The sequence below is a fragment of the Anopheles merus genome, chromosome 3L, assembly GCF_017562075.2.
Source record: "Anopheles merus strain MAF chromosome 3L, AmerM5.1, whole genome shotgun sequence".
Classification (NCBI taxonomy): Eukaryota; Metazoa; Arthropoda; class Insecta; order Diptera; family Culicidae; genus Anopheles; species Anopheles merus.
In genome coordinates this window covers 28,488,837-28,509,280 of record NC_054085.1, presented here as the reverse complement: position 1 = coordinate 28,509,280, position 20,444 = coordinate 28,488,837, and the positions used below count along the sequence as shown (strand labels likewise).

The window sequence follows — 20,444 nt, the reverse complement described above, 5'->3', positions numbered from 1 at the left end:
CTCCAAGACTAGCTTGAACAACATTTTTGAATTACTGTGGAACGACTTGCATAGCTTAAGCTTTTGGTTTTTATGATTTATTTCTTTTAAATTGTCGTATTTTGTGATCTATTTAAATTTTCATTTGATATAACCATTTCTTCAAATAACCTCATTAATTTTCTAATTTAAATGTATCTTACTTCACATAATTTGTATGTTTACACAGCTATTACATAGTTCTTAATACATATGCATTTCGTTCAATAATTAAATCAACTTTGACAAGCATTTTAACACATTCTTGCCAGCCTGTTCGTAGTGCCAAGCTGAGCCAGAACAGCAAAATCACTCCAAAAACCACTCATGATTTCGCAACCTGTTAAGCGAGAAACGGTGTACGGCGTGTTATCAATTCCTCCCCCCTGCTCGGTGCGGTCTCTCGCTCCGCCGGACTGCCATAAATTACTCGGAAAGCACGACAAAACATTGGCCGTGGCACGCGCTCATGAGCCCACCCTCGCCCCGGTGCGCAGCATTGCGCTTCAAAGCAAAAGCGCCGATGGGCAGAGTGTGCAGAACAGGAAGAGTTGCGCAGAACGTGTGCGCTACACTTGTGTGTCGCCCTGCTGGAAGCATAATTTATGAGGCCACGCTTGCCACTTTGGACACGAAGCCATCGCGGTTCCCAATTCCATCACGCACGGCCCGACCGCGCGCGCGGTTTTTCAGGTGCATTGAAAAGGCTAATGGTATTGGACGGCTTTTGCTGGAGTTGCCCCAAGAGCATGACACGCACACGCCGGGTAAAGCCATTACCATTTGAGGGACTTTGAGCCCCAACGATATTGCACACCGAAAAGGTGTACTTGCTGTGCTTGGTATTCGAGTTGTGATAGCGTGAATGTTCTTACCACTTCCACAGCTTCAACAGCCGGCGAACTTTTTGCCCAATTCGTACGGCGATCGATTTATTCCCCGTCGATACGCACTGTCCCGATCGAGCCGGTTCAAGGCGGAAAGCATACCGGAACAGAAAACGGATCCAATGGTGATGGTACGTCGATTGAAACATTTTAACGAATACAATTAAAAAAAAAAAACAGAACGACAACACTCACGTCAAAAACGATTCGTTTCAGAAGGAGATGCCTGGCTACTGGCGTACCCATCACTATTCGAACGTGCTGAAAAGCCTGCTCGGGCTGGTCTCGACGCACGATAAGATACTGTCCTTCCGGGACAGCACCAGCCGGCAGGTGTGCAAACGGTTCGCCATCAAGCGCCCGCTGGAGTGCATCATCCGCCCGACGTACAGCAACCAGCAGAAGCTGGACTGGAGCTGCCATCCGCGCACCAAACCGATCGGCTTCATCGAAGCCGTGCACGATCTGCCCAACATCAAGACGTACTATCACAAAATCATCGACTGGTCCGTGACCGGGCAGATTGCGGCCATCTTCAGCAAAAAGCTGGTCATCTGGACCCCCAACACGGACGAGATCATTGGGCTGCGGGCCCAGTACACGACGTCGATCGCGTTCGAGCCGGCGGGCACCCGGCTGGCCATGGGCATTTTTATGATGAACCGACCGTGGCTGAACATCCTGGACGTCGCGGCCAGGCCGCAGTCGGGGCGGCACGGCTCGCTCAAGATGCTCGACCCGCTGGAGCACCCGATCAGCTGTCTGACCTGGGACGGTAGCGGCCTGTACGTGCTGTGCGGGTTTGGCAATGGTCAGATCTCGATCGTACGCATCCAGCCGGCGGCCAACATTAACCTGGACGAAAGCAAGTACTGCGTGCACAAGGGGTCGATCATCGCGATCAAGTTCTCGTGCGGGTGCCGGTACATGGCGACCGCGGACGATCTCGGCCAGCTGTACCTGTGGCACTGGAGCGGCGGCCACCTAGCGCCCATTACGAACTGGGACAGCTCGATGTGCGCCTTCTTCGACTGGCATCCGTGGCGCGAGGATGAGATTGTGATCGGTGAGTGTGGCTGGGCAGGTTGATATGGGCCCGAACGCAAATGGCCGCAAACACACACACACACACGGACACTTACAAAACAGGATGTTTAATTTTATTAGCCGACAGCGAACCGATCCTGATCGCACTGTACCACGTCCCGAGCCGCCAGGTGCTGTCGTACTATCAACGGCGCGAGAGTGATTGCATCTTGACGACGCTTTCGTTCAACAAGCTCTCCGGCGAGCTGGTCGTGTGCTACTCCTTCACGGGTAGGTAGTAATTAAACGTCATTACGCGATTAATCGTTCGCGGTTTGTAGATTGCTGCGCGGGGCAGATGCATCTGCGTGCGCGACATGTGGGCTGTACGTCGATGAGGTATCGGGTGCGAGAATGGTTTGGTTGGAACTGTTAGGACACGGTAGGTTAGATTTATCATTGATGGTGTTTAAAGCGAGACACACAGTTTGGTGTTGAACGAAATGGTCATAATCGCAGAAATGATCTGAACGTGTACGATCAAGTGTCTTTGTTGTGGTTGGATGTTTTCACCAATGAGTTTTACCATTTTTTATTGAAACTGTACTGAAGTATCTTGGCATTTGATAAAGCATTAAAAAATAATTTAAAATAATATTTTAAACCTGCTATTCTAATCCATTCTGAGATTTTGATGTGCAAGATAGAGTCAGCATATTGTCTTTATTTTACTCATTTTTACAGATTGCCTATTGATTGGTTACGTTGATTACATTTCATCCTATTGATCACACTTCAATACAAAAACTTGGACTTGATAACTGGATTTGTAGATCATAACAACTACACTTAAAAATATTGTTACAAAAAGTTTTTGTGTTTTTAAGCCATAATCATTTATTATTGCAACCTTCTTTACCAAAGCAACATTGTAACAGAATGTAGAGCCTGTAGAGAACTCTAAGATAAATGATCTTAAAAATGTGTTTAAATGTAAGAAAGCAAACATAAACATCGCTTACAATTTAGTAAACAGCTTAAAACATTAATATTGAATGGATTACAAGCTCTTTGCACGTTTGCAACTTTGTAACAAACCATTGGAATATCCCTGACAGCCTTTCGATAGGAAATATTGAAAGTCTATGGGTTTTAGTGTTAACAACTTGAACTCCTGCTACCATCTAGCGTCCATATTTCACTTGATACAAACTCAAATTTGTCTACTGATCCCTTTCTCGCTTGCCTTCACACAAGCTCATTCCAGTCTATGCTCCCTATGTAATAAAACTAATAATCATGATCAAGTGCTCCACAAAGCTATCGGCTAGAGTCTGCTCAAGCATGTGCCCTCTCTTATAATTATTGATATTGCTACCTTCCAACCAGCGTCCCTTAAGATCCCTTCCTTCCCTGTGGCCATTACGATTGGCTACAGCGCTACACACCCAGCGCCAGCGGTTGTGTCCTCCCCATCGGTTCGATCAATGAGCATGGGTAAACCACGGCAAGAACGCGAAACGGGAAGCAATTTCGCTCCGGCCAACATCGGTTTTAATGATACAAATTTAATAAAGCAGCAAACGGTGCAGGAGCAAAGGGCATCGATGTAATGCCGTTTGCAGAGTCGCATTAAATTGAAACCCCATTTCTTTTGCTTCTTGTTGTTTTTCTCTGTTATACCTCCAACCATAGATCTCACCAAACCACCCGAAATACTTGTGCTCGCGTCGATGGATCGCGTGGTGGATGTGATGCGCAATCACGATGACTGCATCGTACACCTCCTGTGGAGTCCGGATGGAAAGCAGCTGGGTAGGTTTTGAGTTGTCCTAGATCCGTGGCCTCCATTCGGAAGTATCTATTAATCCTTATTGTTGCGTGTTTTCTCTCTTTTAGCAAGTGTAGGGTATGATGAAACGCTCACGATTTGGAACTTCTTCGGTACCTCACCCACAAACGAATGCAAGAAGAGGAAGCTGCAATGCGAACCGCCGGCCAGTAGCGGTAGCTCACGGACCGATGGAAGAGCGTGTGGCAATGATGGCGGTTCCTGGGACGCATCTCGCATCCCGTGCAACCGTAACAAAGAAGCCACCTATCGTGATCTGGCCTCGAGTTTTCTTTTCAAGGCAATGCGCTGATGCTGCTGTTCTTTAGTACACCCAGTCCGTAGAGTCTAACAGGAAAAGCAAAGGAACAGGAGGCCAATTGATGGAGTCAACGGGCATCGAATGCGAGTAGGTAATTAAATTAGAGACATAAATAATTGCAAATGGGAGGAAGGAAATGAAGCCAAGCTTTTTACGCCTACGCTCCGAAGAAGATGAGGCAAGATAGGGGACACATTCGGACTGAATTTGTTTACAGGCTGCTGAGCGGCCCTTCGATAATACAGCAAAGCAGATAGACTGCATAAGTTGCATAAGCATAGGTCCCATATTACAGTCGTAATGTTCCAGTTTGTTTATTTATTTTATATTTAAAGTTCATTGTAAAGTTCATAAACGATCAAGAAGTTTGTTAAACCATTTTACCAATGCCTTCGTGCTTTATACTCATCACATCTGATCATAAGACTAGTTCTTTATTATTTGATTCGTCTGGCGCAACTACCACAAGTCTATTAAAACATTGTTAGCAACAAGTGACCTTTTGAGTAGAAAAATATAGTCCCGAACAACCGTGTAATATTTTCATACATACTGAACAGGTTGTCATTTTGCGTCCACTGCTGTGCGGTCGTGCGACAGACTGAGCGGAATAAACCTCGTACCACGGAACCACGAAGGTGCAGCATGTTAAGCTGCTGGCAAACGTATTTTGTACACCTGACAGCACCATGCCAAGCGGATCTGCCACCGTGCACACTCCCCCATCCATGGTGTTCGTATAATCAATTAGTAAAACTTCTACTCCCGTAACCTGTCAACTTTAATCCAAACTCTACAAACTCATATTTGTGAGGGACTATTTCGCACAATGTCACCGTGAACAGCAAACGGTAGGACATTTCTTTTCGTTTGTTGATTTGTGTATTTGTCATTAAGTGTCTTGCACAGGTTTGCTGAGTTGTTGAGGTCAAACAATATTTGGTATCTGATGAAGCATTTTTATCGTTTGGTTCATAGGAATTTACAGATCTCGAGAACGTAGGTAGCTCACGTGACCTGAGCGGTCGTTCAGGAGCATAAAAACTCAGCTTTTCTTACAGGTAGGAAGAGCCTATGTCCCCGCGTGTCTCAAGAGATGATGAATCAAGGATCATACCAAGATCCCTGATTGATGACAAGCGAGACTACCTGTACCTGTGCGATGAGTAATCAAAGTTTGAAGGGTTTCGTATTCTACTGAATGTAATTGAGCTACATTTATCCACACAGAGGCTTAGTTGGTTTTCCAACATGAATTAACATGACTCGAATTTATTGATACAAACATCACTTTCAACTGCGGTTTGTGACAGATTTTTCAAAGTTTTAAACTAATTTCAAATTCAATTACCGGAACAAAGTGATTTTAAAGATTTCGTGAATATTTTTGTAGACATATACTATTCCGCAGGAGTCAATCTATGGATCAAATACAATTAAATGCTTACCATATACATTCTATTAGTCTCCTTTTTTTTAGAACATCTTACACACCTGGCTTGCGTTTTATTTTGTGTTTTTATTGAGTGACTAAAATGTCCACTCCTTGTCGCAGTGTGCGCCAGTTCCTCCAGAGCCTTAGTTTGTTATTGACGCTGGAGGCGCACGCTGGAACCAATGCGATTAGGCAAAGTGAAAGCTTGCTTTATGGCGGTTAGACAGGGCAAAATTGTAGCTTCACGGTGTGGTTAAGCCGGGAGCTTAGTTTGATTTTCTGCGATATGGTGGCCATTGGATGGGATGGGCAAGAGCCATTCCAGCACTGTGTTGCCTGCCCTGTCTCATTATCATGGTACGGTTCCATGTAAATGGCATCGTGATTGTATTGCAGGATAGAAAATGTTGTACATTAAGGAGTGTTTTGCATGTAGGATACTTATATTGCAAGTGTTTTTTTTTATTTTTATTGAAGCAATATGACTTCGGGATAACATCAGACGATTGGTGTATCGCCTCTCGTTTCGACGGTTTCTAAAATAATAATTAAGAAGGTACAATCACCTTCCTGTCAACTGGATCGTCTCGCTAATCAGTCGATTCTATTCGCCTAGCACCCTTTTGCGGGTGCGTGCCACCGTACCATAACGATGCGTTCGGAATGCTCGATCCTTCCCGAATCGACGGTAATGATCTGGATTGAAGATTCTCCGCGCTCGTCACGCCACGCCATTTATTAGTGTGCTGAAATGTGGCTTTCCGATCGCAAAACAGGTTCTTCGTTTGCCATCTCGGGACGAACCAACCGTAAGATGCACCCCACGGTTTATCTTTGTTCTTCGATCTTTTATGATAACCTCCACCGCCGGTTCTGGCTTTAGCTCGACAAAGCGTACCGGTGGTACGTGGTGGCCGGCTTTTCGGCTTGCGTTCGATTCCTGTAATTGCCCGACTCCCTAGCTAGCGACGATCTTTGACGACCGGCCGTGATGCGTTCGATGCGGCGTGGTGGAGATGCTTGTGCCGATCTCTCGTGACTGAAATTTCATCTTGATTGATTTAGATTGAGCCATCACGAGCCCTCGATGAAAGTGAGGCCGTAAATCTTGACAAACGCTGACCGACCGGTGGTAGGTTGGTTGAAGGGGCTTGGTGATGTCACGTCATTTCAGTGCCCCAATTAATTCAAAACGTTTTGTAGCGTGCTCAAGCAAGCGAAGGATGCACCTGAAATGGTACAAAGCGAAAGATATCTCAATAGTAGCACCAGCTTTCGGTTAGGTTCTGTTCACCTGTCCCGGCTCGGTATTGCAGGTCACGATATTGACCCTGTGGAACGATTCCAGCTTATGCAATGCACGATCTAGCTAGAGGTGGCAGCGTTTTGAAAAAGAAATGCAATATTCACTCACCGAGTTTTCCTCTCATTAAACGTAAAGGTAATACCCCGAAAGGTGCAGGCGTGTAGTGCTGGATTGAGGCGAGATCATTCCATTTAACCTGTCTGCACACGATGGCTTTTGGCAGGCAATTCAATTACGGACAACTGTGGCACATTTCTTTTTTACTGTTATTACACTTAATGCAAACCAGGCAATATTGAAACAGCAACAAAACGCCACAGAAAATCGTGCATTTAATCGTGCTCGATCGGTTAAACCAATTTTTCCAATCGATAACAAAACGTTACCCACCATGCAGTGCGGTCTGTGCTGTGAAGGATCTTTCATTACGCTTATCTGACCTACAGCATTTACAGACAGCATTAACCATTCACGCGCGTAATGAAATGATGCCCATCCATCTTCGTGCTATTTTCCAGGACGCACACGGCTAATGCTTCCGCACAAATTGAAATCAGATCTCGAGCATGAAGCACCGTATCGTAGAATGTCTGTGGGTTGTGGGCTGTTGTACAAGCTTGCCTCTTCCCAGTGAGGTTCGATCCCGGGTGCACACACTTGACGTGATCACGATGTAGTTTTCAAATTATCAACACCTTTTCACGCGGTGTCGTGACTGGACTTCCCGACCACTGGACGCGGCGCAAAGTTGCTTATGCATATCCGTAAATATTGTGTTAACACCGGTAGCGGTTGGAAGGAGGCATGCCAACCCGGATCATGCCACCGATGGACCACTGGACTCAACGCTAGTGAAGGCTGAGAAGTTGAATAAAAACTCACCTTCCGATTAAGTGATGGTGGAAAAGCGGATCCCACACTGGGGAATGATTGAATTGACAAGACTCCTCCAGCAGCAAGGAGTGGGAAGTTAAACGTGTAAACAGCATTGGACATTGAATCGAAAGTCAAACCATCCCTCACGGCAAGTGCTTTTCAAGCAATAGGGCGATAAAAAGGCGTACACCAGAAGCGCATCAACGATGGGTGGGAGAGGGCTTAAAATTAGAGCATCTCAAGTCGATGGCCTTCCAACGCTACTTAACAGGTTGTCAGATTGAGCGTCCTGCATCGGCAGCGGGCTGTAAAACCAGCTGACTTATTGGAAGCAAACTCTCGAACGGCGCGAACACCGAGGCTCGAGAGGTTCATTATGGTTTATTGGCATGTTGCGGCCCTTCTTTGGAGTGGCGTAATTAATTTAGCGCAAATCACTTGTCATGTCACGATCGTCAGGATCAGCCATGTCATCCGCGGTCGGACGGACCCGTCTGTCAGTACGGTTGGGGGACTTCCCATTTATCGGATATCGGGTTTCATGTTGCGTTGCGTTGCTTCCCTTGAACGAACTGGTCCCCGGAGGGATCGAGTTGAAATGGTGGAAATAGGTTATAATTTGTTGCCTTGTAAAGATTATGCGTTTTTGGGCCGTTTTGCAATTAAACACTACTTTAGCGGAGTTGTTAGTTAATTGTCAATCACTAATTGTTCCTTAGATGGTAGCAAAACAATTCAAGGTAGCTAAATTGAACGTTTGACTCTGTTTGGAATGTAGATAGCGTGCACAACTGTTCCATAGTTGAAGGTATGTCGCTCTTACTTGAACAAATATGAACAAATAGGAAACACTCCATGAACAAACACAGCTTACAGGACTTAAAAGCATGATATGCTGCCTGTTTGATGGTTAGTCCACTTCAGGATCTTGTTGCGTGTTCTCATCGAGCTATTGAAGCTAACTAAAATGTCTTCAGGCATCTATGCCCCATGAGCGCATGAGACACAAAACCCCAAACCTCAAGCACCCCATCCATCGATTAGTTCCTCATGCCCCATCGGACACATCGAGCGATATAAATCTTCGCCCTTTCAACAGTTGAATTCCGCCTGTCGTTCGGCATGCTCTAAAACATTCCAGGCACGGCATGAGTGTGTGTGTGCGTTTTGTACGTGCATTTCACGGTGAATGTTTGCTAGGCTGAACAGGCAAAAGGAAGAAGAAATTAGAGAAGAAAGAGAGTCAGCACAGCACAGCTAACCAAGACAATTAAGACATCAAATAGTGGTAGAGTTGGGGCAAAGCACCCCCTACGTACATTGCCGATGGGGCCGTATCGTGGGGGCATATGGTTTGCTTCAGATGAGGGTCGCATGGGTCCTTTTGGCTTTGAGAACACGAAGATTGGTTGGCTTTGATAGTGAGATCTCCTCGCCGGTTTACAAGTCTTGCACGCACGAAATATAGATGTCGATCTCAGCAGATCGATGTGATTGGATGCCAAACGCGGATTGGGGGAGGGAGATTTCTGGAGGGATTATAATTAATCGATAGTTGAAAGAGATCCAATATCTGTAGCACGCGTGAGATCTTTATTTAGAGCTTCCATGTTTCACCACTGCCAACCTCTGGCAGTGGTAATGTTGTATTGAAATTGCAATGTTTCTCAAACATATTGTTCCCAACTATCTGCGTACCTACAGATCTCAAGTACAAGTACCTCAGACTGCTGGACCACAAACTGGACCTCAAATCCAGAAAGGTGTGGAAAATGTTGCAAACCCCTCGTGGGCCACTGTGGGCGTTAATGGCTTCGCATAGGCATCAGGCACTGCGGGGTTTGCGTTTGTGCCGGAATCAAAATACAGCAACATTGTTGTGGGCCAGTTCGGTGTACATGCGCAAACACACGGGCATGTTTTATTTCTCCTCTTGCATCGTTCGCTTCCCGTTTGCGCGCATGTCTCACATCATAACAAGAGATTATCATGCTGTCATATCATAGTCATAAGTAGCGCGATAATTGCGGACTGCTATTGCGGTTATGAAAATAAACTCCCCAAAGGCCTCCAGTTAGGTTGTCACAAAAGCTTCTCCAAGGGTGACCATTTACACCGTCACGGGGCGGGCGGGAAATAGTGCCCAAGGGTGTGTTGGATGGAGGTTCAGCCTTGCCCGCACTATTTGCAACACATTGTACAGACTGGCGGTTTCCGAGCATGTGTCTTGTGTGGACGGCATTAGATTGTGTCACCTTGGGAATGTTTGCAGTGTGAGCGCGCTCAACAAGAGGAAGATTTATTTTCCCTGCAAATCAGTGTAACATCTCCGGAATGGGCCATAAAAATGTTACTTAGTGTAGAACCGGCACATAGTAATGAGGGTGACAGTCTCGTACTCTACTCACGCGCTCATGATGAAGGGTATTCAATTACGTTGCGATCTGATCGGGATGATTGATCCACACGAGGGCTTGATGATTGATTGAGATGCTTGATCCGTCCTCTGAACTTCTCGTACGGAAGCTTTCCCCTCTCACGGATGATTAACGTGTTTGATGTTTTTGTCACCACCTGCTCTTCTGTCCTCCGCATTCATCCAACCGAACACAGATGTACTCCCTCATCGACACGAATTGTTGCAATTGATTCTGAGTTTTGTCTCAAGTTGATCGTTTCGCTTCCTACGCCTCGTCATCCACCTTCTTCATCCGCCCTTAATGGAACTTGATGTCTTTGTTCACGTACACTCAATGTACGCGATACAGGCTCTACTGGAGATCGTCTGCTAATGGAGCTCGGGGTAGATCTCCTCACCTTCCCGCTTTTGCTCGTTCTGCTGGGCAAATATTTTATCAACGGAACGATTTTTATTGCTTGATCCTCGGTTGCCGTTTTTCGTATGGCTCCAGATCATTCCCCGTTGAGCGTGGATTTTCGCGTCTTTTTTTCCAACGGACGGACGAGCGTCCATAAATCTTGCACAAACCTTGCGCACACGGTCCTCACCACACACCACAGAAACAGCGATTGGGATCGCTCACACACACACACTTGGAGGAGGGAAGGAATTTCCATTTCCCAACCTGTGCGTTTGGAGCTCGAGGTCGCTCTAGGAATGTTCCGTAGCGTGGCGGAGAGAAATATTACAAAAGTAGTAGAATTGGACCATAAATAACACTTAACTTTAATACGGTGCAACTGATGCGGTGCAGCACGCGGGTACGGCCAATAAATCATGCATTATATTAATGTGCATTTTCTTTTTCACTTAATTGTGGATATTATCGGGATATTACTTCCTAGCGCTTCAGGTGGGAGAGCAGACGGTTTCACTGGACCCCGGCAGAGAGCTGTTGGTATGTTCCGGCAACAAGTCCTTTGATGTCTGGAGTGTGTCGCAGTGCATGGAGCGTGCTTGATTTCAGTCGGTAGACATCCACCATAATCACGTATCAGCGATTTGGGGACATATTATTATGGATGTCTAGTGGTGGCGTTTGAAAATAAAGACACATTGGACGTAAAAAATGGCCTCCGCCTGGTACACATTGTGACTGGAGTTGTCCGGAAAGCAGCACCACAAAGTAAAACTGGGTTGTGCGCAAGGTGCATCAACAGGCTTCTAGGTTTGATTGGATCGGACGTGAGGAGACACTCTTGGAGCTTGAAGAGATCATGTGATAATTATCACTTCTTCAGGCCGTAAGGATCGCAGGCAATAGCTATGGAATGTTTAGGCAATGTGTCATTAAATAATTAACACGTTATTACCTAATACGGACAAATAGTTTTGTAGCTCACCAAAGGTTTAATTTCCCACGACGATCATTTGTTGCGTTGCGCTAGTCCCGCGAGAGCAAAACAATACGTGCAGGAATGCAGCTCGCTACCACATACTTTGCAGTAGAATCCTTGTGATGTGATATTCGTGGCACGTACGCGATCGGCAATCCATCATCATGCTGATTGGTTGGATCGAAGGTTATTGATCAAAGCTTCCCTGGTGTAACACATTCCTTGCCTGCTAAATGGCAAATCAAATATGACAAACTGTGAGAAAAGCGGCAACAGCTGCAACTTTGTACCACTGATTTGCCTCAACACCCCAAGGCTATCGGGCGCTTTGGCAAACTCGATGTTAAATTCATCAATATCTGCCAGAAGCGTACCCCAGCGCGTTGGTTCCGGAAAGGAGCGTTTTAGTGTTCCAGTTGGCCGAACCTGCGTCTTTGGTGCCCGTCAGTAACCAGCGGACGCACGGCAAATTAAAACTGCAAACGCAAAAGGCTCACATGGCGGCTGCTCAAAAGCGCGCGTCACACCGTGTCACCGTGTGTTTAATTAAAACTCGTTCGCTACACTGTTGCAGCGTGGTGCGTTTTATGTAGCCGGTTGATTGCGTTAATCATCGTCGGGGCGGCTCGGCAGCGGCTACATTCGGCGTACGCGGCGCATCAGGCAGGCGCAAAGCCATCATCGACAGCCAGCTTTCATCCGCTAAACCTGCCCCGAGGGGGAAGAAGTAGAGCGAACCCGAGCTATTGATTTTCACCACCTCCTCTCGGTGGTTTCCCGTGTTGTCGTTTGGTTTCCCCATAAGCATCGGGTTGAGAAAATCTGCACAAGCGAATCGGAGTCCCCGGCCGGTTGCCGTGATCCGGGCCATCGAATAATCAGCACTATTGATTAATAATGACAATTAAACCACCATCCCTTAGGGTTCGGCACTGCGCTCGATCTCCGCCTGATGCCATTACAAATCGAAACACCCCGATTTTCTACCCTTTTTGTTCTGCGTACAACCGCTCCCTGGAAATCCCCTTGAGGGGATCTACACACTCGCTCGGATGGTGCTCGGTGCTGACCATCGCCACTGCCAAATGACTTAAACGCTGTTTTTTTGCTCCTCCGCTTCGGTGCGGCCATTTTTCAGCAAAATATCGACAGTTGCGCGAAACCTTTCGTTTGCGAAACCTCTTCCCTCGCTCGAAAAATAGCCCCTTCGGGGGGTTTGATCCCTTCGTGTGTCGCGTAAAAAAATGGCCACGTTTGGCAGCCAGCTCTGCTGCCGTGGAAGCTGTCGTTGCAATTAGTACGGATTAAAACCCCGGAAGGGAGAGAGCTGCAGTGGGGGAAGAAGTGGACGTTAAAAAAAAGCAATCTGTAGCTAACAATAAAACGGTCCTTTTCTAAACTGGCGGCGGCATCGTTCCGCTCGATCGAAGATATCGGGCATTACCTCACCGATGCCGAGCAAGAAGAAGCTTACCTCTTTGCCAAGCTCTTCTGCAGCTACGAGCACGATCGCGCATTGATTTTATCGGTGCCGGGAGGCTTGTCTCTAAACAACCTGATCCACGCCAGGCCGATGTTGCTCTCGGTTATGAGTTTGCACGCTCCACCCACTCCAAACCCGACCCTCTGCAATATCGTCAGCGCGCTGTATGTAGAGCGCAGCAAGGCTAAAGCAAAAAGAGGCAAGTCTGCTGAAACGGAAATCAATATGCCAGCAGCAGCCAATAACAATGAGTATAAAGGGTACGCTAATTGAAGTGCAGAAGTTCCAGCAGGGTGCTTTAATTTGTGCAACATGCAATTAAATGTAGCGCGTGACAATTGTATGGCTTGTGTCGATGACTCTGTCACGACGGCGGAACAAATCGACGTGGAGCGGCAATAACGGGCGGCTGCAAGTGGCAATGTTTTGCCAGACATTAAAGCGTGTTGAACAATTAATGTCAGCTGGCGAAGTGTGTGTGAGAGAGAGAGAGAGAGAGATTTTGTAATTGATTTTGCAGTAAAAGAAAACATTTAGTAGTTCTTGAAGATGCGAAGATGCTCTGTCCTGTGTAATTTCAAGAAACAGAATGAACAACTATCGCGCCACATACAACAAGTCACGAATGTCAATGATATCTTCTCCGTGCTTCAACTTATCGGGTGCTTTGAGTGCTCTGAAACTGTGTAAAGTGCATCGTTGCTTCAGTTTTACCGCTTCTCCAGTATTTCTCCCTTGAATCCGGCAGTGTGGTCGTCAATCAACAGGTACGAAGCGTCGACAGAAATGATTTGATTGGTGCGAGACGTATTTAAAACCAAATTAATCCCGTGAAAGTAAACGATGATAAACGCCACGGAGCACGGCTGCCGGGAACACGGCGCAACTAGCGTAACGCGACGCCGCCCAAGCTCATTATACCGGAGCCCTCTCCGTTCTACCCTCCGGGCGGTCTTCCCGTGCCAAAGTGTCTCACGTAAGCACGCCACACTCGCGCAGCAAAACGATTCAATCAATCTCGCGCGAAGCCCCACTTGCACGGCGGTTTGATTAGCCGCCACCGATCCAGTTTTAACTGCCATAACCACCCAAAACAACAAAACCACTGCTCCACTGCTCCACTGCTTCTCCGGATACCCGCCCGCCAGCCGCTCGGTGTATTAACGAAGCGCAAAATATCTCGCAGGGAATTTGTTCCGCGGTGTCCCGATCCCGACACCCCGATACCGTGGCGGTTGCGCGTTGCGTGGCGTGCGAAGTACAATTATTATTTTCCCATTTTCAACGGATTGCTGGACCAACCGCGGCATCGGTGAAAATCGGTGTCCGCCTCAAGGGAAAGCACATTTAGCTGCGGCACGTGGGGGGAGCTCAGGTGGGCGAGGGCCTCTGGGTGAGACTTGTAGAAGGCTGCAGAGGCAGGACTTCCCTTGAGGGGCGAAATGTTTGGTTTGGTGTGTCTGCGAAGCGGTGTAAAAAGGTGGCTGGCCGTATAGATCGCTAATCAAGTGCGAATTGGACTGACGGCTTGACAAATTACAATCGAGCGCTAAAAGGGACGCAAAGCCTTGATTGCGTTTGGGTGTTTTGGGATTAAACGGTTGATCGAGCATGGAGGGGAATGGAATGATTTTTTTTTTGTTGCAGCTTGTTACAAGCAATTCTAAAGAAAAATAGTTTCAAGATGCATTCTCATTAGCACTGATTTGCATATTCGCGTAGGTGCAAGTCTATGTTATTTATACTTTCGGAAGATCTTCGCACAAGTGTAAATTTTTGATTCTAGTGTGAAATTGTAATTTCAAGAATAATTTCTTCACCTCAATTATACGTTAAAAAATCATTAAACATGTGCGGGCTAGTTAGCTTCTTTAAATCTGAGAATAAATATCAGCCTCGAGAGATTGTTTGAAGGTCTTAGAGCAGAGAGATTTATTGATCCTAGTTGTTTATTTCGTATATTAGGGCTTTATTCAATAAGTTATTTCTGAGGCGATTTCACGCTGTCTCATCTGTCCAAGGATAAACAAGTTATTATGCATTGAATTGGTCCTCAATATCGATCTTGAACTTTATCTGTTTATGTCCCAGATTCGAAACATTCGTATAATATTGGCTAGATAACTCGACTTACCTTTAGGCCCTTATATCCCACTAGGCTTGGTCCTGGTCTTGCTCCTGATAGTAGTCTTTACCTTATAAATCATATTTCAGGATCAGGTGTATGCTCTAATTCTAGATATTCAATCTCTAAATATTCTTATAACCAGAATGATGACATCTGTAACCCATCTAGGTGTCATGTCTAGTGTTATAATTGTCTAAATTTGAAATTTATAGCATCTTTCTCATTGTATCAGTGAATTCTTCTATTCCCAGTGGATTATTTGTCACTGAAAAACCTGTTTTATTTCACATCAAACTCAAATCGAGGTATCTTGAAGCTTAACTCATGCATTTTTGTATGGACAACTTAACTTTGAGTTCATTATATCAACTCAACTCTAAGTCTGTTGATCTCTTATTTACAAAAGTAGTGTTTTGATTTCAAAGGTTATCACGCTGTACCAAAAACACCTTACAGGCTATTTCCAATATCATAATTCAAGTGATCATTATCAATTTCATCCAAGATCACAATAAATAATAATCTTTGTGATGGATTAAATTTTTGAAGTATTAAATAATTGCTATAAAAATCTTTTCCCTTAGATGAAATCTCACAGACATATTTGATTTCATACAAAAATTCTTGAAGAAGAGCACCAGGCAACCTAAAATGAAATAAATTTGTAAGAGTGCTTGTTTTAATTTTAATTAAAGATTTATTAACCACACATCAGTACATTATAGATGCAACCGGTTTTTGTAGTCATGTCCATACACAGATGCCATGTTTACTCAAAGCTTGCTTTACGCCTGGAACTTAGCTACAACGTCCGCGCAATGATGTACAATGCAGTTATGAATGAAACCGACTTCTTTTCTCGCACTACTCCTACTTCTTTCGCTGCTAAATGGCGTGACACAGCTCATTTTGACATGACCATCGCAAGGGCCGAACGTTGTGCCACTTACTACTGCACAAATAGCGTTCACCTGAACTGAAAGGTGGATGCAAAGGATCGAACCCCACATTACGAGGAACAAGTTTTATGAACCACCAAACAGCTGTTTTATCGGGCTATCAATAATATTTCTCCTTCCGCCCTCACATTTTTCTTCCATTTCTCGCGTAACGAGTGAGAACTTAATCCACCGTTTCGCTGCCCGCTTACCCTTGGCGCTGGCGTTGTTACAATGTTGCAATGTTTGGACCAGCGGTGCATACTTGATGTACGATCGAATTCGTTTCTGCTACGGTTGTTCCATCATGTGTGTGTGTATGTGTGTTTGTTCGGTTGCTCCGGTTGCCTTCGAATTGGATATTTATTGCCTTTTTATCTCGATGATCCACGTCCTCCGCCCGGTACACAGTGGTTGCACAGCGAGCCTTTACCGTTCAGCTCAACTCATCTACTCCAGTAGATTCATGGTTAGAGCTGGCAGGCGCGCTAATCTTGTCTGGAAGGATAAAAGAAAAAAGTTCGAAAAACGGTCCTGAACTATCTGGCTTACTTAGCGAAAACTCGCCTCCAGTCTAGACGGCTCAGCCAATCCGTTACGTTTAATGTGGCTCATCAACCCATTGACACCGAACAAAACGAAGCAGCACCGTGGACGCTCTCCGGATGGGCTTTTTTTACGACCAATTTATGGTGTGCTAAGGTGTGAAGTGGTTGATCGGTTCGGAACTTGCGAACTGGAAAGCATCATCACCGTAAAACTGCCACTCTATAAATTTCCATCTCATTTCGATGGCACGCAGTCGGGCCTGGCACGGCACGGACCGTCATTTGAATCAACTGGTCGTAAAAGGTTAGGGATAGAAAACACCTTTATTGCTTCCCGGGTTTACTAGCTGCAGCTGGGTGATTTAAGATGGCCAGTGGGGATGGTTCGAATGTTTTGCAATGGAATGCGACTATCTTGCAAACCTCAATTGGCGCAACAGTGAGGGGAATCTAAGCAAGTGCACTGTTATTTGAATATTGTAGCAAATTAGATACTTTTAATAGCAATTTCAATCATTGGAAATAGAACCTACTTTACTCCAATTTAAGTGCGCTGTATTATTTTTGCGATTTGTTTTTGTAGATTTGCAATTTCAATAACGTATCTCTTCTTCCTCTCTAACTAACGAACTCTCTTACAAAAATGACCCGCACTGTATTAGAAGTGGAAGAATTTCGGTTCACTGATCTTGAAAACGGCAAGGAAGGAACCACAGCATTGGTGATTTGTTGATCGATGACGTGACAACACCACAGCGCACGCGCGCCATCGGCTCGCTGAAGGTTTGAACAATTACACTATCATAAATATTCATTGCTGTCGTTTAATTGAATTCGGGACATAAAAATCGCTTTGCATAATTTATTGCACGTCATGCGGCAAACATACGGGCGCACGAGCCACCCAGGGAGGGCACACCGCACAGGCGAAAGGGTGTTTTGTCTTTCGTTCAGAGTTCGGGGTGTTCTTTCTCTCCGTTGCCGATCCGTCCCCCCCCCTCCCCCCCCAACCCTTGATCAATCTTCTGCACCTTGTCCTTTCGGTCTGGGCCCACAGCACATGGCATCTCTCTTTAGCAGGTCTTCCAAGCACAAAACATGACCATCGGTATGCTGCTTCTGGCTGTCCTGGCGAAAAAAAAAACTCCCCATTCTGCCATTGCACCATAAAGTGCACGACACTGCGCTGGGGCCCGCTCGCTTTTAAACTGTGGGGTGTGTCGCTCGCTAAAGCTTCAACAGCAAAAAACTCTGAAAAAAAAACGACCATGCGCGCGCTTCGAAACAAAGCGTTAAATTATGCTGAACGTGTAATTTATGTGCTCACCGGACCGTTTTAGGATTAATGTCAAAAGTCTCATAATTTGGTGTTTTAAAGCCGTTATCCTCGGTGTGCGAAGGTGCACCGGGAGGGCGGCGTTTCTAAGTGCATGTTCTTAAATTGGAGTGTATTTTTCAAACAACACCCATCGACTGGGATTAAAATTGTAGCAGCCAGTTACTGCACGGGCCGGTACAGTAACGCCACTGGTGTGTGACACCGGTTTCCTCCGGGGCTTCCAATCTCGGCACGGTCGGCATGTTGGGCCTGTGTTTCACTCTGGTAGCCGATATCGCACACAATAGATCACAGCGAAGCATGATGTTGTGCAAGGTTTCTGTGGTTGTTGTGGTGGTTTCGATGGACGTGCTAGAGCTGGAAGTTTTGGACGTGACGTTGGATGGTTTGCGATCCTGGTGCAGTTTGTCTTTACACGGCCGTTCCTGTTCGTGTCCACCCTCCACCGAGTACAGATGAAAGAGGAAAGCACCGACGGAATGAGTACTACCGTGCTAGACTCAGAAGGAGGATTCGTTTCCCTATGGAACCGTTCGAATGGGTGACAATCGCGTGTAAAGTGAGGTCAGCAATGGTCGTGTCATCGTGCCGATCGACTACCGGGAAAGCGTGTCGGGAAAAGAAAAAATAGCCGCAATGCGAGAGGAAGGTAATTGGGTGCAGCTTTACAAATTTAATGTCGAATGCAATGTTCTTTTTTAAGTTTCTATCGATCTGTGCATCAGGAGGATGTGTTGCAGGAGTTAATTTCATTAATCGAGTTAGTTGTAAAAGAGTTATTAAAGTTAAATAGTTATGAAAGTTAAAGAGAGTACTTTATGTTTCTGTGAGAGATTTTTGTCGATTGACCTGTATTATATTAAATGTATGCCTAACTGGCAGATGGACGCATAAATTTAATAACTTAAAAGCTCTTCTCAACAAAAAAGTATTTAGTTCATTGTAAGATTGTACAAAACATTTCAAAATACCTTATTGACCATGCCGAATATTAATCAAGTTACTTTGGGTACAAGAGCCTTAATTTGGGCAAGCGTACCAAGTATTTCATAAACATCATACATGGTTGTCTAAGTCACTTTAGAATGTGCACATCATTATTCAGCACTTCCAAGATGTTTTTCAACAGCTGTCACACACTGTGATGGCACCACAATAAAATTTAAATTCTTTCACATGATTTTCAACACATCACAAAGAACTGTCAAATTCGCACGCAATGAAAAATGTTGATGACATTGGAAATTAACTGGAAATTGACGAAAAGAATTCATACAAAGTTAAACTATTTAACGATTTAACTATTTACATCTGTATAACTTTATATAAAAAAACTACTGTCTACTTGTTTTACTAGATTGATGTACTTGCATTCATAAATGTAGTTTTCAAAACTATGAAAACCATAATTTTCTACCTTTGTGAAGAAGTCAAGCAGGTATAGCTGAGTAGTAAAGAATATTCCCCTATATGCGTCATACCTGATATCGACGATATTCTTAACTTGACAGTTCTTTGAGCAAATTGTACTGATTTGACAAATAAATTGGCAAATGACTGTTGGTAGAATGTCAAAAACTATTTTAAATGGCACAACATTGTAATCTTCAGTTTAAATCAGAGCAAATAACTATTTTAGTCCGCATTAATAATGTATATTGCTGAATACTCGTCATAATATTGAGCTGATCCTTGTGATTGATTGTTGCATAAACATAATTTGGTTCCAAACAGTTTGTTAATATTAAACATTCTTTTGCATGAATGGTTCATGCCATAATCTATAGGAATTATTATCGTATATGAAGAAATAGTACTTGGTTTTAGACACGGTGCTAATCTACCAAATTATTCAATTTTAAACTCCGCCTTTTACTAAGGCAGCAATGTTAAACCCTTTTAGATCAAGCTGCTTTTCGTTAATCTCAGTAAGATCTTTAATTATTTCCACCTATCAAAGTCAAACACTATCGCACCGCAAACACTATCGAAAGGTCAAACACTGGCCCGATCGCAATCTTAACAAGCCGCCTCGGACAGTAGCTGCATTCCCTGTTTGTAAATTTATCATCCGATAAGCGCGCGATAAAACCGTCCACATCGCGCCGATAGCCTTTACACGGCGCAACACAGCGATAACAGTTGGTCGGACTCGGGACGAGCGCGCGCTGCACTGCATTTGCAGTGCGCCGGATCGTACCCGTGCTAGCAGCTTGCATCTTCGCCTCCGACACACAGATCAAGAGCAATTATTCACACGGCGGACGCGGGCGAGAAGTGTTAAATTACAATTTGTTTTGCGCTCGCACTACTTACCCGTGGCCGCCAAAATAATTCATCAGCTTTCACCTGCGTTTGGGGTGCCGCGTTGTTGTCACTTGTGTACACACTGACCACTCGCATATGATTCACATGTACGTCCCCGCGGAACCGGTATTCACTCGTGCTGGAATGCAAAACGCGAGCCGGATAAACTGATATCAGTCAGGCTATGGGGCTGTGACTCTTC

At 45.2% G+C, this 20,444-nt stretch overlaps 1 protein-coding gene across 1 annotated transcript; it reads left to right on the top strand.

The window, feature by feature from the left end:
- Positions 1-767: 767 nt before the first annotated feature.
- Positions 768-4,311, top strand: LOC121599071 (protein cortex). Its single transcript, XM_041926573.1, has 6 exons — positions 768-785; positions 905-1,036; positions 1,122-1,971; positions 2,073-2,222; positions 3,627-3,746; positions 3,831-4,311. The coding sequence occupies exons 1-6, from the start codon at positions 768-770 to the stop codon at positions 4,073-4,075; spliced, it is 1,515 nt and encodes a 504-aa protein (XP_041782507.1). The 3' UTR covers positions 4,076-4,311.
- Positions 4,312-20,444: the final 16,133 nt, after the last annotated feature.

Bases quoted from the DNA above. Each gene is read 5' to 3' on its own strand.
- LOC121599071 (XM_041926573.1), top strand. The intron at 1,037-1,121 runs GTACGTCGATTG...GATTCGTTTCAG, and splicing joins AAACGGATCCAATGGTGATG to AAGGAGATGCCTGGCTACTG. The intron at 2,223-3,626 runs GTAGGTAGTAAT...CTCCAACCATAG, and splicing joins CGTGTGCTACTCCTTCACGG to ATCTCACCAAACCACCCGAA.